Source organism: Leopardus geoffroyi, chromosome D1, assembly GCF_018350155.1.
Source record: "Leopardus geoffroyi isolate Oge1 chromosome D1, O.geoffroyi_Oge1_pat1.0, whole genome shotgun sequence".
Lineage (NCBI taxonomy): Eukaryota > Metazoa > Chordata > Mammalia > Carnivora > Felidae > Leopardus > Leopardus geoffroyi.
Window position 1 is genome coordinate 101289706 of NC_059329.1, and position 23516 is coordinate 101313221.

The 23516-nt window shown below is 36.6% G+C and overlaps 2 protein-coding genes and 1 pseudogene across 2 annotated transcripts; 1 reads left to right on the top strand and 2 right to left on the bottom strand.

The window, feature by feature from the left end:
- The first annotated feature begins 1354 nt into the window (after nucleotides 1-1354).
- On the top strand, nucleotides 1355-4347 carry LOC123600513 (annotated as a pseudogene).
- Nucleotides 4348-6192: 1845 nt separating this feature from the next.
- LOC123600514 (olfactory receptor 10AG1-like) lies at nucleotides 6193-8602 on the bottom strand. The gene is made up of 2 exons (XM_045482549.1): nucleotides 8489-8602; nucleotides 6193-7158 (listed from the first exon to the last, which is right to left on the bottom strand). Exons 1-2 carry the CDS (start codon nucleotides 8600-8602, stop codon nucleotides 6193-6195), a joined length of 1080 nt encoding a protein of 359 aa, XP_045338505.1.
- An 11949-nt stretch (nucleotides 8603-20551) lies between these two features.
- Nucleotides 20552-21520, bottom strand: LOC123602662 (olfactory receptor 10AG1-like). The gene has a single exon (XM_045487124.1). The coding sequence runs from the start codon at nucleotides 21500-21502 to the stop codon at nucleotides 20552-20554; it is 951 nt and encodes a 316-aa protein (XP_045343080.1). The 5' UTR covers nucleotides 21503-21520.
- Between the last annotated feature and the right edge of the window lie 1996 nt (nucleotides 21521-23516).

Sequence of the window (23516 nt, forward strand, 5' to 3'; positions counted from 1 at the left end):
GATGGTAACAGTGATGATTATGTTGATGATAATAGAAGGTCAATCATCTCTGGTATATTTGTCCATTATGTTACAAAGCACTTTGCATTTTCCTTTCTATTACAATAATGAAAGTCAGAAAAGCAAACAGACTATCTGAATCAATGTTTTGTAATTAAACCACAGTAGCGATAACAAAAACAGATTCCTTTTTAAATTTTCTTAAATCAGTGTTTGCTGATGCCCCAAAAATACAATTGTTAGTAAAGCTGAACTTAGTATCAGACAAAAATTCATGCTTACCTGTTTGGATTGAGGTTAAATATAATGCTTACCTTTATTGACTGAAAAAGAGAGAGAATGAGAACGGTAGTTTTGGCAGGTAATTTACTTTTACTTGAAACCGAAGTCAACCACTTGGTAAAATATGTCTACTGTCACAACACCTTGTGCTCTTTAAGGAGGACTCATTCTTTGCCCTTGGGATCAGTTCCTTTCCCGTGTCACTTTCTAATTGAACTAAACCATTCTGCCCGCCACTCAAGGAATTTGGTACAATAACCAGAAGCATATCTGGCCACATTACTCTTTCTTTAAATTCTCAATGTCTCTTACTTTTTTTGTCATCATTAAGAAATATAAGCATTGTACAATCAGAAATTTACATAAATTATTAAATCGTTAATATTTAATAATTGTATTCAAGTATTATTTATATAAATATATAAATATTTATATTTAAACATTTATTTATATAAATATTTAAATATTTTTATTCATTTAAATATTTATTTATATGAATATAATTTTATTTAAATATGTAATATTAAATTGTTAAATTATAAATTATACTTATTAAATTACATAAATTACATATTGCTTATAAACGAAGATGTTCTAATAAAGGTGCAAGCTTAAGGGGGGCCTGGGTGGCTCACACAGTTAAGCGTCCGACTTCAGATCAGGTCATGATCTCATGGTTTGTGAGTTCAAGCCCTTAAGCTCTCAGTGTAGAGCCTGCTTGGAATTCTCTGTCTCTCTCTGCCTCTCTCTCTCTCAAAATAAATAATAAACTTAAAAAAATAAAAATAAAAATTCAGAAGAAAGAAGTCAAGGGCTGTGGGGACCATTATGTCACCTGCAGCGTGAATCTCCCATCTCTATGTTCAAGTTAGCTAAGTAGGCCGCGTCGCCTCCTCCCACACTGCAGAAGGTGGGCAGGGGGCTGGAGGTAAGCACTCACTCCTTTTTAGACTTGCAAACTGAAAACTCCATGCAGAATTTCCAGGCATAATCCCTTATGTCAAATTTAGTCATAAGACACCCCTTCTCCAAACTGGAAGAGAAGCTAGAAAATATTTCTCTAGGTACTGCCATGGGACAAGCTAAGACTATCATCAACTCCCCTCCGTTGTCAAAACCTAAAATGCTGAGTTGCGGCATCCGCTTCTCAACCAAGGATATTTTCATTGTGGCTCCTCTCAGTGCAGTAATTATAAAACAAGAGAAAACATTTTATAACACCCGCTACAAACAAACACATATAGACACACATTCACAAAATACATTGGAAGGGGTATTAGGTCCCCCTAAAGGAAGCAGGAGATTCATATGTTTATGAATATTAATGAATAGAGGGATGGAAAACAGATTTTGGAAACATCAAGTCCTGTGCATTGAAAAGCTCTTATCTGGGGCTCCTGGATGGCTCAGTTTTTTAAGTGTCTGACTGTGGCTCAGGTCATGATCTCATGGTTTGTGGGTTCGAGCCCTGTGTCAGGCTCTTTGCTAACAGCTCAAAATCTGGAACCTGCTTCAGATTCTGTGCCTCCTTCTCTCTCTCTGTCCCTCTCCCACTCATGTTCTCTCTCTCTCAAAAATAAAGAAACATCAAGAAAATAAAAGCTCGTATTTTCAAGGATTATATATTTATTCACCAATTTTGAGTTATATTTTTATTTCAATTCCAGCCATTAAAATATATGTGTAGCATACTCTTATTGTGGTTTTAGCTTGCATTTTAATTTTAATCTAATTTTGTTTTACTTTTGAGAGAGGGAGAGAGAGAGAGGGAGAGAGAGCAGACACCCCTAAGATGCATTTTAATAGTAGCTAAGGATGGTGAGCACCTTTTGCATGATTATTTGAGTTCTGTATATCCCTTTTAGCAAAATATATATTCAAATTTTTGCACATTTGTTAATTAGGCTGTTTCTTGTCTTACTATTGAGTTTTGGGAGGTCTTTGTATATTCTCAAACCTTTTTTTTTTTTCTTTTTGGAAGTGTGATGTGCAAGTCTTTCCATCTTTGGCTTGTGTTTTAGTTCTCTGGACATGTCAATCTCAGAGAAGTCTGATTTACAAACTTTTTTTTTAATGGGTTCTGGTTTTTTTTATGACATATTTAAGATCTCTTGCTTAACCCCAGATCACAAAGATTTTATCTTATATTTTATTATAATAATTATATAGTTTAGCATTCTACATTTAAGTCTATGGTCCATTTTGAATAAATGATTGTAGAAGGTATGAACTTGAGGTGCGAGTACTTTAGATGTTTGTTCAACTGTTCCAGTGTTGTTAAAACAAACATTTTTTTCCGCTGAAAATCATTTGCATTTTTGTCAAAAATCAATGGCACAGATTTCCATAGAGTGACACAAATTCGCAAAAATCTAACAGATGCCCTAGTAGAGTGATTGCATAGATAACTGTATAACATAGTACAAATTTATATATTTTTTTCTATCTTCCTTTTCAAATATTTTAGGGACAAATATTTAAGACAACAGGTTAAAAACAATAATTAGGGGGGCCTGAGTGGCTCAGTGGGTTAAGTAATCAACTCTTGGTTTCTGCTCAGGTTTTGTGAGATCCAGGCCCGCGTTGGGCTCCGGGCAGACAGCGTGGAGTCTGCTTGGGATTCTCCCTCTCTCTTTCTCTCTCTGTACCCCTCCCCCGCTCACGCAGTCTCTGTCTCTCTCCAAATAAATAAATAAACTAAAAAAAAGTTAAAGATAATAATAAAAAACTGTATTTTTGTGCTCATATGATGAATCCTAAGGAAAGGAAAATAATTACAACGGACGGTATGAACTACTTATAGCAACCAATTAGACGCAGACAAGACAGAGGGAAGCCTTTCCAGAAAGAGTTAACACCCCAGGTGACACACAAAATAAAATGTAACATTTAAACAGACCTATAATGATTAAAGTAACTGGGTTAGCAGTTTGAATACCACTACACGCACAAAACGCTAGAGACCAGATGGCTTCACTGGTGAACTCTACCAAATTAAAAAAAATAATAAAATAATAATAATAGTAGTAGTAATGATAATAATACCAATCCCTCACAAATTCTTCTTTAAAAAAAAATTTTTTAATGTTTGTTTATTTTTGAGAGTGCAAGCAGGGGAGGGGTAGAGAGAGAGTGGGAGACACAAAATCCGAAGCAGGCTGGAGGCTCTGAGCTGTCAGCACAGAGCCCGATGCAGGGCTCGAATCCATGAACTGCAAGATCATGACCTGAGCCGAAGTCGGACGCCCAACCAACGGAGTCACCCAGGCGTCCCCCCTCACAAACTCTTCTTAAAATGATTTCCTCATACCATTTTATGAGGAAAGTCGTATCTACTACAAAAAAAAAAAAAGACGACAAAAACTAAACAAGACCTTATTTTCACAGGTGTTACCTGGAGACCAAAGAGGAGAAGGCAATTTATCTTCAGTCGCGGCATTTGTTCTCCTGGGCTTTTCTGACCTTCCAAACTTCCAGGGACTTCCATTTGGAATTTTCTTTCTCATCTACCTATTCATCTTAACAGGAAATAGTCTTGTCATAATGATTGCGAGGGTAGACTGTGTTCTTCAGACACTCATGTATTTTTTCTTGCAAATTTTTCCTCTCTGGGATCTGTTATGTGTCTGCCACTCTCCCCAGGATCCTGGTTAATCATTGTACTCAGGATAGAAACATCTCTTCGTTGGGTTGTGCCGCTCAAATGTGCTTCTTCCTTGTTCTGGGAGGCACAGAGGCATTTCTTCTGGCAGTGATGGCTTATGACCGCTCTGTGTCCCTTTGTAACCTCTGCCTTACCCTCTAGCCATGTGCCAGGTGTGCTTCCAGATGGCTGTTGGTGCCTGGCTCGGTGGGATTCCAGTCGAGATAGGGCAGACATGCCAGGTGTTCTCGCTGCTTCTCTTGGGCTCTAATCAAATCAACCGCTTCTTCAGTGACATCCCCACATTGAGCAAGCTGGCCTGTGGGAATACATCACGGAATGAAATGTGTGTCTGTTTGGCGGCTCTATTATTTGCCATGATTCCTTTTCTACTGATTCTTGACTCATATGTGAAAATATGATTGTTAATACTTTTCACAGATTTTGGGGGTGGAGTGTAGAACGTCATTTTCTTTTTTTTTTCTTTCTTTCTTTTTTTAATGTTTATTTATTTTTGAGACAGAGACAGACAAAGCATGAATGGGGGAGGGGCAGGGAGAGAGAGGGAGACAACGGAATCTGAAGCAGGCTCCAGGCTCTGAGCTGTCAGCACAGAGCCCGACGCGGGGCTCGAACTCATGAACCGTGAGATCATGACCTGAGCCGAAGTCGGAGGCTCAACCGACTGAGCCACCCAGGTGCCCCTAGAACATCATTTTCTAGCTAAAAATAATCATGGTGCTCCAAAACATATCTCTTATTTTCCATTCTACAAAAGTTAGATGAGTTGACATCTATTAGACATGTTAACAGGTTTACATGTTTTTCCTCTTGTTAGTTATCTCTTCTATCTCAACTTTTTTTTTCTCTATTAGGCAGGAGGGACAATGAAAATGAAGGGAATTTTTTATAGCTGTCTCATTCCATTCTGTGTATAATAGCTTCAGGAATTATCTGATTTCTGCTTGGAAATTTTCCTGGGATTATTTTTTATTGTTGGTACTGTGTTTCTATTTTTTTAAATTTCCATTTCATTTCTATTATATTTTTATAGTTTTGATATGTTCATATGCAAGTGAGTAGAACAGACTTTTTGACTTATGGGCTAAGAAGGTGCAAGTTTCATCACATATTTTTTAATCAGAAGGAAGCATTTCTGACAGGTAATGGTTCTTTAGAGATCCGTTGCCTACATTTACAAAGGATTTATTAGATAGGCATAAATATTGAAAATCAATAAAGTTATTTGTATAAGTACAAACAGAGAAACAACACAAGCAACTGATCATAATGATTATCTTGATACATAATAAATACATATTTATGAATACATATGCAATTTTCATGATTATACAAACAACACAAACTTATTGCAATAAACTGTAACTGTCAGTAAAACGAAGGAGAAAATGATAGAATATTTTTCTCTGAGATATCCACAGTTGACACTGGTTATCATATTTTTATTGATCATTTGCAGGGTCTGTGTGTATGTGGCATACTAGTTATATGTGCAATGTCTGTGTTTTTATAGTACATATATTTTGTGAAACTTTATTTCCATTTCCCTAATTTTCCCATCACACTATCATCTCTAGAAAAGTATATTAAAAATACATTCTTATGACTTTCTCCCCTCTTTTAATTAGAAGCAAACATTTTAATAATAATATTCACTTTTGTCAAATCATAGGACTATACTATATACATATATTTAATCTGATATTAGTATATATCATGCTTACTATTGACTGGTATTAGTGTACCAAAATCATTTATAAAACTATGTTTTCAGTGAAAGATGCTCTTTTTCCTTAAGAAATTATTTCTTGTAGAGTCGTTGCTATATATATATATATATATATATATATATATATATATATATATATTAATATTAATTGTCAACCTGGTTCTTAAAATGACTGTTACAATTCTATATAAATGAATGACATGGGTTCCAATAAGTGATATAACTGTGTCTATATTACATTTAAGTCTATGATATCAATCTTTGTCAAGAGTTCTTACTGAGAGAGGAAAATAAAACACAATGAAACTATAAAATTACCAATAGAATTATTTTTTATTTGATAACACATACATACATTATGACTTGATGCATTACACATTACAAGTAATATTTAATTTGGAAAAAAGCTACCACCGTATAGACAAATATTACAGTTTGATATAAATATCTGTTGAAATTGCAGTACCAATATATAAGAAATGAATTCCTATAAGTATAACATTTTTAATGAAGTGAATTACTTATATAGCAATCTTCTCAATGCCATGATGACATCCTTGTTCCTTAGACTGTATATCATGGGATTAAACATGGGAGTCACAATTGTGTAGAAAAGAGAAAGTACTTTGTCAATTCCTGCTGAGTGACTGTGTTTGGGTCTTAAGTAAGTGATAACAGCTGATCCAAAGAACAACGCCATGACAATAAGATGAGAAGAACAGGTGGAGAAGGCTTTGGCCCGACTTGTGGCTGATGGCAATTGAAGGACTGTGGAGATGATTTTGCTATAGGAGATAAGTATCAACAGAAAGGGAATGGTGGCAATCAACACAGCAGCTATGTAGACCAACATTTCACTCACAAATGTGTCCCCACAAGCAAGCTTGAGGATTGGGGGGATGTCACAGAAGAAGTGGTCAATTAAATTGGAGCCACAAAAGGACAGAGAGAAAATCTGGAACGTTTGCCCTATCTGGACTGGAATTCCACTGATCCAGGAGCCAGCCACCAGCTGGATACAGATCTTATGGCTCATGACTAGAGGGTAGTGCAGAGGGTTACAGATGGCCATGTAGCGGTCATAGGCCATCACTGTCAGCAGGAAACACTCCGTGGCTCCCAACACAAGAATACAGCACATCTGTGTGGCACAGGCAACTAATGAAATTGTTCTTCTCTGGGTCCAAAGGTTCATAAGCATTCTGGGGAGAGTAACTGACACATAGCAGATTTCTAAAAAGGAAAAATTGCCAAGGAAATAGTACATAGGAGTCTGAAGTGCAGGATCCAATTTTGTTATTAGAAATATGATGCCATTACTCATCACAGTAGCGATATAGATGACCGAGAATAATCCAAATAGAAGCCACCGGAGATGGGGAACATCAGCAAAGTCCAAGAGAACAAATTCTATCAGTTCAGTTAGGTTTGCTTCTGGTGGTTTTTCTTTGTGTTGCGTCTGCGAAAGGGGCAAATTTAGCTTCTACTTTTAGTTTACCTTAACAAATCAATACCTGTTTTCTAAATTGCATTAGGATATCTATATTGATTTTCTTAACCATTGTAATTGTTTCTAATTTAATAATGTTACTATCTGTGTATTTCTCACTTTCTCAGTTTAGATCCTATGGATTATCACTGTATACACTCCCTTCAAACGTCCTTGAAGATTCTTCCATACACTTTCTGAATACAGCCCAGGATAAACCAAACTATGCCCTACTCAGCACAGACAGTGGAAAAATTGGCAATCACTGAAGACAGATCTCCAGCTTTGCCATTTGGTCCCACTTTTCATTTCATTCCTTGGCAGTCCTATTGTTCTCTATGATTATTCTCCACCACTATTCAATAGTACTCTATCAGACTTTGTCTTCCTCGTACGTTTTCAACGGCCTGCTTGAACACTGTCGTTACCCTACAATACTTGTTGATCCTGATCATACATTTTCTTATTATACAGTTCACATTATTAGGCAAATTACCCCCAAAAAGGAATATTTTATCACACATAGGGGAATGCAACAAATACCTTTTGGTAAGATACTAAGTGGGGAACATTAAGAGTGGAACAAGGTGGAGAGAGCGGGGTGGGGCGGGGGGCACGGTTATTTGGGAAAAGTTGCCTGGGAGTGTAGATAGAGATTGAGAAACAGCCAAGCGGTGAACCCTGGGAAAGTAGGGATGGCGGGAAGTGTGTTCATTACCTGTGGGTATGTGAGTGGGCAGGGGGAGAAACGATTCTGTGTGCTACTTGTATTTCCACTGTCTCTATTGTTCCTCACAAAACGCTTCAAGCAACAGTTTCTAAACTCACTTCTCTTGAAGGCAAGAACATCGCGACTTACCAGTGATTGATAATTTGATCATGTGCACATAGGTTTTGTGATTACAAGTTATTGCCTATTTTTTTTTTTTTTTTACTGGGCTTACGTTTGAATCCTGACTGCATGATTTATTATCTGTGTGACATTAAGCAACTGTTCAAAATTTTTAGGGTTTGCTTCCTTATTTGTCATAATTAAATGAGATAATATTGGTAAAATTACCTAACAATTTTATTCGGTTTGTTTATTAGTTACGGTTTTATAACTGTAATCAGGAAAATGCTATGGATATGATATTATGCTCTTAAGTCTTTAGTCCCCAGGACTGTACCACGTTGTTTAGAGAAATGGTATTCATTAGAATTATTGAGTTACTTGTGGGTGATCGCTGCTATGTTTTCATTCTTTCCTTTCATCAGGGTCAGGACTACTAAGGTAAAGTGAGTGAGACTCTTCAGGTACAAAATTTAAGAGGCATTCACTCACTCTCAGGGGTGATTCTGTGTTGCATAATCCAGAAAGTGAATGCCTCCTTCGATATTGCACCCTTGGAACTTCTTGGCTCAAGATGGGTCCGAGCCATGCCTTTCGCCTCTCCATTCCGGTGGGTCTAGACTTTGTCCACCAAACACAGCATAATATAGTATCATGGATAAAAAATACAGTCCTGCCAAGATGGGCCAGATTTAAATTATGGCTCCACCACCTGCGAGCCATGTGACCTCATGAGAGATGCTTAATCTCCTTGCGCTGTGGTTCAGTCAACTCCGTGATTGGCTAAATACCGCACCAACACTTCGGATTTTTATATTAATTAATTGATCTCATATCTGTCAAACAACTTGAAGTTCTGGAGCTCGTAAAAGTGTCTTTAAAGGCTGCAGTTATTACTGTTACTAAACACTGAAATTATTTCTTCTATGGGATGCCTGGGTGGCTCAGTCAGTTACACGTCCAACTTCCACTCAGGTCACGATCTCACAGTTCGTGGGTTTGAGCCCCACCATAGGGCTGACAGCTCAGGGCCGGGAGCCTGCTTCAGATTCTGTGTCTCTCTCTCTCTCTGCCCCTCTCCGACTCATGCTCTGTCTCTGTCTCTCAAACATGAATAAACGTTAAAAAAAGTTAAAAAAAAAAAGAAAATTAAAATTTATTCTTCTAAATTGTACTCTCTGTTTTATGCGGCATGTAAAAAATTCTCTAATTTACTTTCTCTATGTATCACATGACTAATGTGGAAATGGAATGAGATCTTAAAGCAATCAACAGGGGACGCCTGGGTGGCTCAGTCAGTTAAGCAGCCGACTTCAGCTCAGCTCATGATCTCGCGGTCCGTGAGTTCGAGCCCCGCGTCGGGCTCTGTGCTGACAGCTCAGAGCCTGGAGCCTGTTTCAGATTCTGTGTCTCCCTCTCTCTGACCCTCCCCCCGTTCATGCTCTGTCTCTCTCTGTCTCAAAAATAAATAAATGTTAAAAAAAAAAAAAGCAATCAACAGAATGTAATAAAAATGTCACCCACTTAAGGTGTGAATTCTCCATGAATTCTCTGCCAATATTTGTGTTTACATTATTATCTCTGCTCTGTGAACCTAATGCCAAGAATGCATATCAGCATTCAACTAAAAGCATCGCAATTTGGCTAAATATCTTTCATATGCATTTTCTTTCATTAATACTCTTGAGAAGTAAGGACTGTGACTATTTTCCCAGTTAGGATCAATATAAATCTTATAAAATGCTTGTATACCTATGGTGGTGCTTAGTATTTGATTCTGAAATTAAGTAAGGCAGCAAACATGTTTCAAATAAAGTTATTACTCTTAAAGGGGAGAAACAGATTAATATACAAAAGTCCAGTCTTCATGTGTCACTTTTTACACATGGCACATATTTAATATAAATTATTTCATGATTCTTTTTTTCCCATGATTCTTATTAGAATAAAATTACTTTCAGTGTTAAGTAAAATATACTTCCTAATTGTTCAAACCCAACATTTTGGTGATGATATCATCTATGCATAACATGAAATAGTAAGATTTGTGCATGTATTTCTCAAGAGTGGAACAAGGTAGAAAGAGCAGAGATTTGCTCTGCTGGGTGTTCTCATAAAATTATATACTTCCTTTCTTGTAAACGTTTACATTATTATTGATAAAGGGAAAATACAACTTAATGTAGTTATACGGTTTTATTTAAATCCAAGCCTCTACTCTCTGAAAAACTTCAAATGATTAAGAAAATGTATAACAACATTCTAGGTCATTTAAATATTGGGAGCCAACCAAGTCTCAGCTATATGTGTGTATTTGATATAAATTAGCTACTTAAACCTTAAATTAATTTAAAAACAATATTGAATTTAAAACTCTTTTTCATTATTTTACTAATTCTTAATTTTATCATTTTTCCTTAAAATAAATGTTCTTTGGATTCCCCAGTGGTTATAACATTGTTTCATAGATTGTTTTGCTTCACATTTCTGATTACAGTATCAGGTTGAATATGTAAATGTGACAATTATTTGTTCATTGTGTTTGCTCAAAATGAATTTTCCTATAATATTATCTATACCTAGAAAAATACTTCAATTATTACAGTTTTCAGTATGTCAAAGTGACTGAATACCATTATTTATTATCATCATTTCATTGTAAATTTTATTTAATAGAATCAGAAATATAAAATAATCACTCTAATAAAATGACATATTTGCTACTTTAATACTAATTTTATGTTTAAAAGTAGGTTCTAAAGCCTAATATCAGTATAAATTAGTTTACATTTACCTTTCTCATTTGGGATGTTGACTTTTCTCACTGTAGAGGGTTTAATGACTCAACTCGATTGCTGTGGTTGAAAACCACTTGTTTCATCAAAGGTACTCAAGCCACCTTTATAATATTCTGTGCTTTCTAAATACAAACTCTCTTTAAATAAAAGTAGTTATCTCTACTCCAGGGATTTCTTCCACCTGGAAAACTTACATTTCTAATTAGAAGCATCACTTTGCCACTCTCTGATTTGTTATATTTATTTTTTTCCACAAAGCTCTTAGTCTACCCAGAATACCTTCTTTTCAACAGCTCCTTGGAATAGTGTGCATAGCACATCTGATTTCTTAGACATGAACAGGGTGCTGAGCATTACACCTGAGACCACCCAAAATCGACACATATCCAATTCTCACTTGATCTATTATAAATGCTCTGTATGGAGCCTCTGTTCCTATTAGATTGAGATCTTGAACTGTTTATCTTGTGTTCTCCTGTAGAATAACTTCCTTGGTCACTACTTAGAGGCTGGCCTATGTGACCATTGTATTAAGTGTTCTGATGACAAGTGTTACAATTACATACAAAACTACTATACTACTTCTTCATGGCCACCTTTGCAACCTGAGATTTAGCAGGTGAATGCACTACACATGGTTCAAAAATTAAAATTTTAGCCCAAGGTTAATCTGAAGTGGGGGAACTGTTTCTTTTGCAGCATATCCCTCACTGTCTTTTCCCAGTTTCATGTCACATTTTCAAAGTGTGAATATTTTCAAGCTTTACTTAGGATCAAATGAGAATCTGAAATAAGTTCAGCTGAGATAATGGGAAAGACTTTGAGCAAATGGTCTGTGAATTCTAGGCTCCAATTTTGGGAAAGGCATTCCCCCACACCCACCCCCAAAGGACTGTTTAAGAATCTTGGCTTGGGATCAATTTCTTATGTCAAAAAGAGGATATTGCTTCCTGTTATTTAGCAAATAGTGATTACTAGGGGTTGATGATTAGGAAGACAAAATATTTCTGAGATAAGAAACTCCTACAGCAATGTGATAACAGGGAGTGATTAGGAAAGATAATTACAATATATCAGGAGCAGGTGCCCAAGGTCATGGAAGAGAATGTACAGGGGAGCCGGATGTGACAGAGCTCAGCAAGGGAGTGAGAGGCAGTCCAGGCTGGAGTTCCTGAGGATGTGCATCCAAGAAGCATCTGCTGAGGACTTTAAAGCCTCATCATCAGTAAGGCGGAGTACTAGGCATGGGTAGAGATCTGATGCCATTAAGTAGAATCTTGAGGAAAAAAAATACTCAAATGCAAATGATAATTTGTCTTTCAGTAAAGATAGTCTACCACATTGGCCAAATATGGACATATAAATGCTCTTGGAACAGTTAGGCAGCCATAGAGGAAAAAAAAAAGTTTAACTTTTGTCAAAAGCACATTACAGCAAGAAAACTCCCAATGCTATCCAGGTTCAAGTACTTAAGAGAGTGAAGTGAGGTGAGCATTCTGAGAAGAAGGTCTTATGTTTTGGAGTAATGGAAAGTTCACGACTCAAACTTTAAAATGCAGGACACAAAAATAGAAAAAAATACTCTATCAAAATAAATAATTCTGCATGATAAAAGAAACAAGAGCCCAAAGTAAATTCAAATAGAATTTATACAATGAGAAAAATAATTACACATGATGTCTCAAATGAAGTGCTCTTGTTTTGTTCTTAAATATCAATAAAAAAGTCCAAAATATAATTAGAAAACTATACTAAACCGATGAAGTAATAAAGAAAGGAAAAAAACATACCTTAAACAAGGATATATATTCATTTATGAAAAAAATTAATTTAAATAATGATTTAGTTTAAAAAGTTAGAGACATCTTCCTATGCATTGATCTATGGAGAGGAAATGGGCACCATGGACCCACAACATGACTGTGTTTCTTTTTTGTATCAATCAACAATATATGTACATACATGGAGTTACACAATAGCATGATATTGCAACAATTGTGTACTTGCAAAAGACAGTAAGCCACCTAAGTGTGAATAATTCTCTGAGTTGTTATCCTCTGTTTAAGGAGACTTAATTTTGATATTTTCCTCTAGTTTTTTCTCTCACAACTCTATGATGCATCTAAAATATGAATTTTATAATGTATCCATTTTTTTCCAGGGCTGGCTACAAGACTGGCCTGCTGTGACCCATCACATCTTAAACAGGAAGGGAAATTACTTATTTGATTTCAGCATTTGAAATTGTACATGGCTTGGTTTTCTATTTATAGAAGTGTTGACTGAGGAATGAATCCCACTCAATCATGGTGAATAATTCTTTTAATATACTGTTGAATTCAATTTGATATTATGTAGTTGAAAAGTTTTGCATTCCTATTCATTGGGGGTATTTGCCTGTAGTTCTCCTTTTTAGTGGGGTCTCTGGCTGTTTTGGGAATCAAGGTAATGCTGGCTTTATAGAATGAGTCCAGAAGCTTTCCTCCCATTTCTATTTTTTTGGAACAGCTCGAGAAGAATAGATATTAACTGTGCTTTAAATGTCTGGTAGAATTCCCCTGGATAGCCATCTGGCCCAGGACTCTTATTTTGGGGGGGGGATTTTTGATAACTGATTCGATGTACTCACTGGTTATGGCTCTCTACAAATTTTCTATTTCTACCCATTTGAGTTTTGGTAGTGTGTGGGTGTCTGGGAATTTGTCCACATTTTCCAGGTTGTCCAGTTTGTTGGCATATAATTTCTCATAGTATTCTCTGATAATTGTTTGTATTTCTGTGGTGTTGGTTGTGATCTCCCCTCTTTCATTCGTGATTTTATCTATTTGGGTCTCTCTTTTCTCTTTTTGAGAAGTCTGGCTAGGGGCTTATCAATTTTGTTATTCTTTTAAAAAATAAGCTCTTTGATTCATTGACCTGTTCTACTGTTCTTTTGGATTCTATATTATTTACTTCTGCTCTAATGTTCACAATTTTTCTTCTGCTGTTTTTGCAGTTTCTTTGCTGGTGTGCTTCTAGTTCCTTTAGGTGTGAGGTTAGGTTTTGTATTTGGGATTTTTCTTGTTTCTTTAGACAGTCCTGGACTGCAACGTATTTTCCTCTTAGGACTGCCTTTTCTGCATCCCAAAGGCTTTGGACTGTTGTGCTTTCATTTTCATTTGCTTCTGTATATTTTAAAATTTCTTCATTAATTTCCTGGGTGACCCAATCATTCTTTAGTAGGATGTTCTTTAACCTCCATGCATTTGGAGACTTTCCAAACTTTTTTCCTTGTGGTTGTTTTCAAGGTTCATAGCATTGGGATCTGAAAATATGCATGGTATGATCTCAATTCTTTTATATTTATTGAGGACTTTTTTGTGACCTGGTATGTGATCTATCTTGGAGAATGTTCCATGTGCACTAGAGAGGAATGTGTATTCTGCTGCTTTTGGATGAAAAATTGTGAATATATCTGTCAAGTCCATCTGGTCCAGTGTATCATTCAAGGCCACTGTTCCTTTATGATTTTCTCACAGATGATCTGTTCATTGTTGTAAGTGGAGTAAGTCACTCCACTGTAAGTGGAATAATTGTAAGTCACCTACAATTACCATGGTAATTGTATGTGTATGATGTGATTACTTCATTTATATATTTGGGTGCTCCCTAAATATATAACATTTACAATTGTTAGCTCTACTTGATGGATAGATGCTTTAATTATGATATAATGTTCTTCTTCATCTCTTGTTACAATCTTCAGTTTAAAATCTCATTTGTCTGATGTAAGTATGGCTACTCTACCTTTCTTTGATTTCAAGTAGCATGTTAGGTGTTCTCCACCCTCTCACTTTCAGTTTGAAGGTGTTCTCAGGTCTGAAATGAGTCTCTTGCAGACAGCATATACTTGGATCTTGGCTTTTTTTAATGTTTAGTTATTTTTGAGGCAGAGAGAGACATAGCACAAGCTGTGGGGCAGGCAGAGAGAGAGGGAGACACAGAGTTTGAAGCAGGCTCATGGACTACAAGGTCATGACCTGAGCTGAAGTCAGATGCTCAACTGACCAAGCCACCCAGGTGCCCCGGATCTTGTTTTTTTTTTTTTTTTTTTTTTTTTTTTTTTTTTTTTATCCATTCTGATACTCTATGACTTTTTACTGGGGCACTTAGTCCTTTTACATTCAGAGTGATTCTTGAAAGATACAGACTTAATGTCATTGTGTTATCTGTAGGTATCGAGGTTGTGGTGATACCTCTAGGCTTTTCCAGTCTTTGCAGCATTCCACCCACAGAGCCACTTTAGGATCTACAGGGCTGGATGAGTGGTCATGAACTCCTTCAGTTTTTGTTTGTCTGGGAAAGCCTTTATCTCTCCTTCTATTCTGAATGACAGCCTTGCTGGATAAAGGATTCTTGGCTGCATATTTTTCCTATTCAGCACATAGACTATTTCCTGTCACTCCCTTCTGGCTTCCAAGTTTCAGTAGATAGTTCTGCTACTACCCTTATGTGTCTACCCTTGTAGTTTAAGGCCCTTGTTTCCCTAGCTGCTTTCAGAATTCTCTCTTTATCTTTGTATTTTGCCAGTTTCACTATGAGATACTGTGGAGACCTATTCTTATTGATTCTGAATAGAGTTCTCTGTGGCTCGGGGATTTGGATGTCTGCTTCTTCCTCAGATTAGGGAAGTTCACAGTTATAATTTGTTCAGGTAAAACTTCTGTCCTTTTCTCACTCTCTTCTATTGGAATTCCTATTAAATGAATATTATGTTTTATTGAATCACTTAGTTCTTTAATTCTTCCCTCGTGTTCTAGTATTTTCTTATCTCTCTTTTTCTTGGCTTCATCATTTTCCATAATTTTATCTTCTATTTCACTTATTCTCCCCTCTGCTTCCTCCATCCTTGATGTCACTGCACCTCATTTTATTTTGCATCTCATTTACATTATTTCTTAATTACTCGTGACTATTTCTTAGTTCCTAGGCTACAGGGCTGGTTCAATATTCACAAATCAATCAATGTGATACATCACATTAATAGAAGATAGGAAAAGAATCACATGATCCTGTCAATAGATGTAGATGAAACATTTGGCCAAATACAGCCTCCTTTCTTAATAAAAACCATCAAGACAGTCGGGATAGAAGGAACATATCTTACCATCATAAAAATCATATATGAAAGGCCCACAGCTAATATCATCCTCAATGGGGAAAGACTGAGAGCTTTCCCTGTGATCAGGAACACAACAGGGATGTCCACTCTCACCACTGTTGTTTAACTTAGCGATGGAAGTCCTAGCCTCAGCAATCAGACAACAAAATGAAAGAAAAGGCATCCAAATAGGCAAAGAAGGCAAACTTTCACTTTTTGCAGAGGACATGATACTCAACATGGAAAACCCAAAAGACTCCACCAAAAATCTGTGAGAACTGCTACATGAATTCAGCAAAGTCACAGGATATAAATTCAATGTACAGAAATTGGTTGCATTTCTATACACCAAGATGAAGCAACAGAAAGAGAAATCAAGAAATCGATCCCATTTACAATTGCACCAATACCCATAAAATACCAGGAAATATTCATAACAAAAGACGTAAGAGATTTGTGTGCTTAAATTTATATAAAAAAACCTTACGAAAGAAATTGAAGAAGACACAAAAAAATGGAAAAACTTTCCATGCTCATGGATTGGAAGGACAAATACTTTTAAAGTGTCCATACTATTCAAAGTGATCTACACATGCAATGAAATCCCCATGAAAATTGCATCTGCATTCTTCCCAGAGCTAGAACAAACAACACTACAATTTGTATGGAACCACAAAACACACTGAATAGCCAAAGTAATGTTGAAAAAGAAAACCAAAGTGGGAGGCATCACAATCCCAGACTTTAGCCTCTACTACAAAGCTGTAATCATCAAGACAGTATGGTATTGGCACAAAAACAGACACACAGACCAATGGACTAAAATGGAGAACCCAGAATTAGACCCACAAATGTTATGGCCAACTAATCTTTGACAAAGCAGAAAAGATTCTCCAATGGAAAAAAGACAGTCTCTTTAGCAAATGGTGCTGGGAGAACTGGGCAGCAACATGCAGAAGAATGAAACTGGACTACTTTCTTAAACCATACAAAAAATAAACTCAAAATGGTTGAAAGACCTAAATGTGAGACAGGAAACCATCAAAACCCTAGAGAAGAAAACAGACAACAATCTCTTTGACCTTAGCTGCATCAACTTTGTACTCCACACATCTCCAAAGGCAAGGGAAATAAAAGCATAAATGAAATATTGAGGACTCATTAAGATAGAAACCTTCTGCACAGCAAAGGAAACAATAGAGAAAACTAAAAGCCAACTGACAAATGGGAAAAGATATTTGCAAATGACATATCGGATACAGGGTTAGTATCCAAAATCTATAAAGAACTTACCAAACTCAACACATGAAAAACAAATAATCCAGTGAAGAAATGGGCAGAAGGCATGAATAGATAGGTTTCCAAAGAAGACATCCAGATGGCCAACAGACACATTAAAAGATGCTCAACATCACTCATCATCCGAGAAATACAAATCGAAACCACATTGAGACACCACCTCACACTAGTCAGAGTGGCTAAAATTAACAACTCAGGAAACAACAAACGTTAGTGAGGATGTGGAGAAATGGGAACCCCCTTGCACTGTTGGTGGCAATGCACACTGTTAGAGCTACTATGGAAAACAGTGTGGGGGTTCCTGAAAAATTAAAAATGGAACTACCCTACGACCCAGCAATAGCACTAGTAGGAATTTATCCAAATGACAGAGGAATGCTGATTCATAAGGGCAAGTGTACCCCAATGTTTACAGCAGTGCTTTCAACAATAGCCACTCATGGAGAGAGCCCAGATGTTTATCAACAGATGAATGGATAAAGATGTGACTCGTATATACAATGGAATATGACCTGGCAATGAGAAAGAAGGAAATCTTGCCATTTGCAACAATGTGGATGGAACTGGAGGGTATTATGCCATGTGAAATAAGTCAGTCAAAGAAAGACAGATATCATATGCTTTCATTCATATGTGGAACTTGAGAAACTTAACAGACAATGATGGGAGAAGGAAAGGGGAAAATTAGTTTCAAACAGAGAGGGAGTCAAACCATGAGAGGCTCTTAACACAGAGAACAAACTGAGGGTTGGTGGGGGGGGTGTAGGAGAGGGGAAAATGGTGATGGGCCCTGAAGAGGGCACTTGTTGTCAACTGGGTATTGTATGTAAGCAATGAATCACGGGGATGTACTACCAAAATTAAGCCCACACAGTATACACTTTATGATAGCTAAATTGGCAATAAATTGCATTTAAAAATAAATAAATAAATAAATAAATAAATAAACAAACAAATAAATAAACTTAAAAAAACATTAAAAACAATGATGGGCTTCCTAAGTACTATCTTTTAACCTTAACTAAAACGTTGTATAGGAAATGATTACGACTGGTTTTACGCAATATCCTTCATCAGTATTGTATATAATTGTGTTTTATTCATTTTTATCTCTTTCTAGTTTACCTCTGTGTTAAGAATCAGAATCACTTCTCAATTTAATTTGATAAGAATTTGCTACTATGAATGATGCAAAGATGGGCATCTTTTTTTTTTTTAAGTTTATTTATTTTTGAGAGAGAGAGGGTGAGAGCACACGTGGAGGAGGGGCAGAGGAAGGTGGAGACACAGACTCTGAAGCAGGCTCCAGGCTCCTTGCCAACAGCACAGACGCTGTTGCTAAAGGCACTGATGCGGGGTTCAAACCCACAAACTGTGACGTCATGACCTGCCCCAAAGTCAGACGTTTAACCAACTGAGCCACTCTGGCGCCCCAAAGATGAGCGTTCTTGGAGATGTTCCCTGGCACACATACGGTTGGAGTTTTGCTGGTACACACCTAGGGGTACAATTCTCCAAGAAGGATTCTTTAGCTGTCTGACAAAATAGTGGACCCATTCGCATCTGAGCGTCGGGTGACAGGTCCCATGGCTCCACATATTCTACACATGGGACAGAATTAGTCTTTTTTTTTTTTTGTCTTTTTGATGAGTGTATCATTGTGACATTATGATATGAATAAGAAATACATATTGATCTCTGCCTCTGACTACCGACACAAGTTTTGTTTTTGAAGATATCATCATGCAATAATCACTGACAGGCATTTATTTTAACGTTGTTCACTTTTACAATCTTAAATTTATCCATTTTTGTGTCTATTGTTGAAAGCCTTTTTAATAAGTTTTTTTTTTTAAAGTGTATTTACTTTGAGAGAAAGAGACAGCAGGGGAGGGTGAGAGAGAGAAACACTCCCAAGCAGGCTCCACACTATCAGCATGGAGACCAACGTGGGGCTCAAACTCAGAAACCATGAGATCCTGACCTGAGCCAAAATCTAGAATTGGAAGTAACCCAGTGAGCCACCCAGGTGCCCCAAGGCCTTTTAATTAGTTTTATAAGAAATTACTATAAATATTATACATCCTGAATCCTTCTATTTTTAATTTTTAAATTTTTATTTAATTTTGAGATAGAGAGAGACAGACCTTGAGCAAGGGGAGGGGTAGAGAAGGAGACATAATCCTAAGCAGGCCAAAGGCTCTGGGCTGTGAGCACAGATTCCAAACCCAGGAGCACTGAGATCATGACCTGAGCCCAAGTCAGACATTCAAACAATTGAGCCACCCAGGCACCCCTCCCGACTCCTTTTGGTTCATAAGAAAAATCTCTTCTTTCTTTCTTTTCTTTTTTGTTTCATGTTTCATTTAAATTCCAGTCAGTTAACGTACAGTGTACTATTAGTTTCAGCAATAGAATTTAGTGATGCCTCACTTACATATCAAAAATAAAAGATGATTTGGCAGATATTGAAATTTCTCTGCTGGATTCTATTTGACATCCGGTAACAATAAGAAAGGGAGTAATGCAAGAATTTTCTTTGTGTGAACTTTTATGTTTTCTGCCTACAAAGTTATTATTTTTTTGTAAGTTACATGATACATTCTCTTTGTAATAAATCCAAACTGCAAAAAAATGATTAAGACTCAGGAATCATTTGAAATCCTAACACTGTCAAGAAACCAATATTTTCTTCTGTTCCACAGCCTCCTGGATACTAAGTGGGCTAATGGGCATCACAATCACTACCACTGGCACATGCAAACTGTTGTATGACATTACGAAATGCTTACCTTCTCTGTTTTTCAAAAATAGTTGTATTTTATACATACATTTACTTTCTCTCTCACATGTCAGGAAAGCTTGGAATTTCTTCAGTGAAGGGGCTCTAAAACATGGTCTAGGGAGGCTGTGTTGTACTGTATGGTGTTGGTGCGCTCCGGTGTCTTAATATGTTCCGACTGACAGCGCCTTCCCATTGCTTCCTGCTTTCTTTTGCACTGTGAAGAAACCTTTAAGAAACACGTTTGAAGAAACCTGTTTCCCCAAAATTCGTAAACAAACACAGGTATCAGATTATCAATTACAAATTAGATTAATATTATAAATGAGATTGTCGCAATTGAAATAATTTGCGCTTCGATTTGTCAGAAGCTCTCAACTTAATCAGTGGAAATGAAGTTTCCTTGAGACGATATGAGGTTGCTATGATGATATTAATGAACATTATTAGGGAATAAAATTAGGAGACACTTTTCTCTGTTGTCTCTACATGACAAGCATATAAGCAAATTCTTTCTGTAGTTGCAAGTATTTGAATCATATTAAAATCTTCGTTAGTAGTTTTCTTAGTGCTACCGTGATGTCTTGGTTCCTCAGAGTATATATAATGGGATTCAAAGTTGGGATCAAAACGGTGAAGAAAAGAGAGATCAATTTCCCAACTCCTTCAGATTGATTTGATTTCAGTTGTGTATAATTGATAGTAGCCGTTCCATAGAATAAGACAACAACTATCAGGTGAGAAGAACAGGTGGAGAAGGCTTTAGCCCTCCCTTTGGCTGACGACAATTTCAGAATGCTGGAGATAATTTTGCCATAGGAGACAACAATCAACAGAAATGGAACCATGACAACTGCCACTGCAATTACATAGACCACAAATTCATTCACAAGTGTGTCCCCACAAGCTAGCTTGAGTACTGGGGGGATGTCACAGAAGAAATGATTAATTGTGTTAGACCCACAAAAGGGCAGAGAGAAAATCTGGCATGTTTGCCCAATTACAAATGGAAATACACTGATCCAGGAGACAGTCACCAGCTGGACACAGACCTTGTGGTTCATGATTAGAGGGTAGTGCAGAGGGTTACAAATGGCCATGTAGCGGTCATAGGCCATCACTGTCAGGAGAAGGCACTCTGAGCTTCCAAATGTGAGGAAAAAAAACATTTGTGCAGCACAGGCAAAGAAAGAAATATTTCCTTTCTGGGTCAATAGGTCCATGAGCATTCTGGGGATAGTGACTGTTACATAACAGATTTCTAAGAAGGAGAGATTGCCAAGAAAAAAATACATGGGGGTCTGGAGAGCAGAGTCAATTCTTGTTACCAATATTATGATGCTATTGCACATCAGGATAGTTAGGTAGATGACTAAAAATATCCCAAAAAGAGTCCAGTGGAGATTGGGAATATCAGAAAACCCCAAGAGAACAAATTCCATCAGTGTAGTAACATTTGAAATTCCTGTTTTTAATCGATTCTCCATCTGCAGACATAGTAAATGAAAGAGGGTTAGTCCATCAACATTTTCCAACCACATTCTCCTTCCTGTTTATTTCAGTAGATACATTAATGTATTTATGTAATCTCTTAAGTTATTTCTGCCATTGCTTTGCTCTGTTTCTAGCAGATGATATGTGAAATCTCAAAAATGAACCTATAATCTCGTAAAATCAATTCAAGAAAGAAAATCCAAGCATACATATTTTATACTTGCATGTACGAATCCTAGAGACAATGAGAAGTACGCATTGAGACTTATAGCATATTGTGCAGGAACAATATGTAGCTATTGCACCCCTCTTATGAGTGAATTATGATACAGGCTTTTTTCTATTGTTTCTGTCTGGGTTCATTTGTGTGTGTGTGTATTCCATCTTGTTTCAAATCAAATCTTTTCCTTTAAGATGTTGTCTAATTCTCATTCAGATGAGTTTTAAGTCTTCCCATTTATATTTCAATGAGAATCAATTACTTAAACCAACCCTTTGTTCCTGTGGGAATAAATATATGTATTATTATTATTCAACTTTATGTACCTCTTCCATCACTCCTGCTAAATACTAAAAGCATTAATCCTATCTCATCCATAACCTTCCCTATTAACACATCCTATGCAATGCATGATAAATATCAATTAACCTTTAATTCAATCTAGAAAAATAAACCAGTCATCACACTGCTTTCCATATAATCCTTTTTATCTATGTAAGATTTTATGATCCACTGTCATATAATTTAATATTGTTGTCTAACATCAGGCAGTTAACAATGCTTAACAATTCTACTATACTTTATAGATGTTTGGTCTCCAGATTTCCCCCCAAAATATTATGTTTTCCTACTTCATCAAATCTAATAATAGAAACAGTTTTCAAAATGACATTAAGTGAATCATTTTATTATAAGTATCAATATTATTGTTATTTGACATATGTCTAATTTTACTTTCCTTTATCATTAAGAAAGGCAAGAACTATATGGATTATGTTCAGTAGGGCAAGGGTTCAGGGCAGTCTGCCTCAAAACATGCCACAATGGTAAAATGATGATTTTGTATTAAAGTTCCTAAAGAATGATTTGTATGGAACCACAAAAGACCTGGAATAGCCAAAGTAATGTTGAAAAAGGAAACCAAAGTGGGAGGCATCACAACCCCAGACTTTAGCCTCTACTACAAAGCTATAGTCATCAAGACAGTATGGTATTGGCACAGAAACAGACAAACAGACCAATGGGATAGAATAGAGAACCCAGAATTAGACCCCAAAATTCATGGCCAACTAATCTTTGACAAAGCAAGAAAGAGTCTCCAATGGAAAAAAGACAGTCTCTTTAGCAAATGGGAGAACTGGACAGCAATATGCAGAAGCAAGAAACTGGACTACTTTCTTAAACCATACACAAAAATAAACTCAAAACTGTTGAAAGACTTAAATGTGAGACAGAAAACCATCAAAACCTTGAGTAGAAAACAGGTAACAACTCTTTGACCTCGGCCACAGCAACTTCTTACTCGACACTTCTCCAAAGGCAAGGGAAATAAAAGCAAAAATGAACTGTTGGGACCACATGAAAATACAAAGCTTCTGCACTGCAAAGGAAACAATCGACAAAACTAAAGGTCAACTGATGGAATGGGAAAAGATATTTGCAAATGATATGTTGGATACAGGTTAGTATCCAAAATCTATAAAGAACTTACCAAACACAACACATGAAAAACAAATAATCCAGTGAAGAAATGGGCAGAAGGCATGAATAGACACGTTTCCAAAGAAGACATCCAGATGGCCAACAGACACATGAAAAGATGCTCAATATCACTCATCGTTAAGGAAATACAAATCAAAGCCACATTGAGATACCACCTCACACTGGTCAGAGTAGTTAAAATTAACAACTCAGGAAACAACAGATGTTGGTGAGGATGTGGAAAAACAGGAACTCTCTTGCACTGTCGGTGGGAATGCAAACTGATGCAGCCACTCTGGAAAACA

Bases quoted from the DNA above. Each gene is read 5' to 3' on its own strand.
- LOC123602662 (XM_045487124.1), bottom strand. From the start codon at position 21,502: ATGGAGAATCGATTAAAAACAGGAATTTCAAATGTTACTACACTGATG.
- LOC123600514 (XM_045482549.1), bottom strand. From the start codon at position 8,602: ATGGAGAGGCGAAAGGCATGGCTCGGACCCATCTTGAGCCAAGAAGTT. The intron at 7,159-8,488 runs GTGAGTGAATGC...AACTAAAAGTAG, and splicing joins ACACAGAATCACCCCTGAGA to AAGCTAAATTTGCCCCTTTC.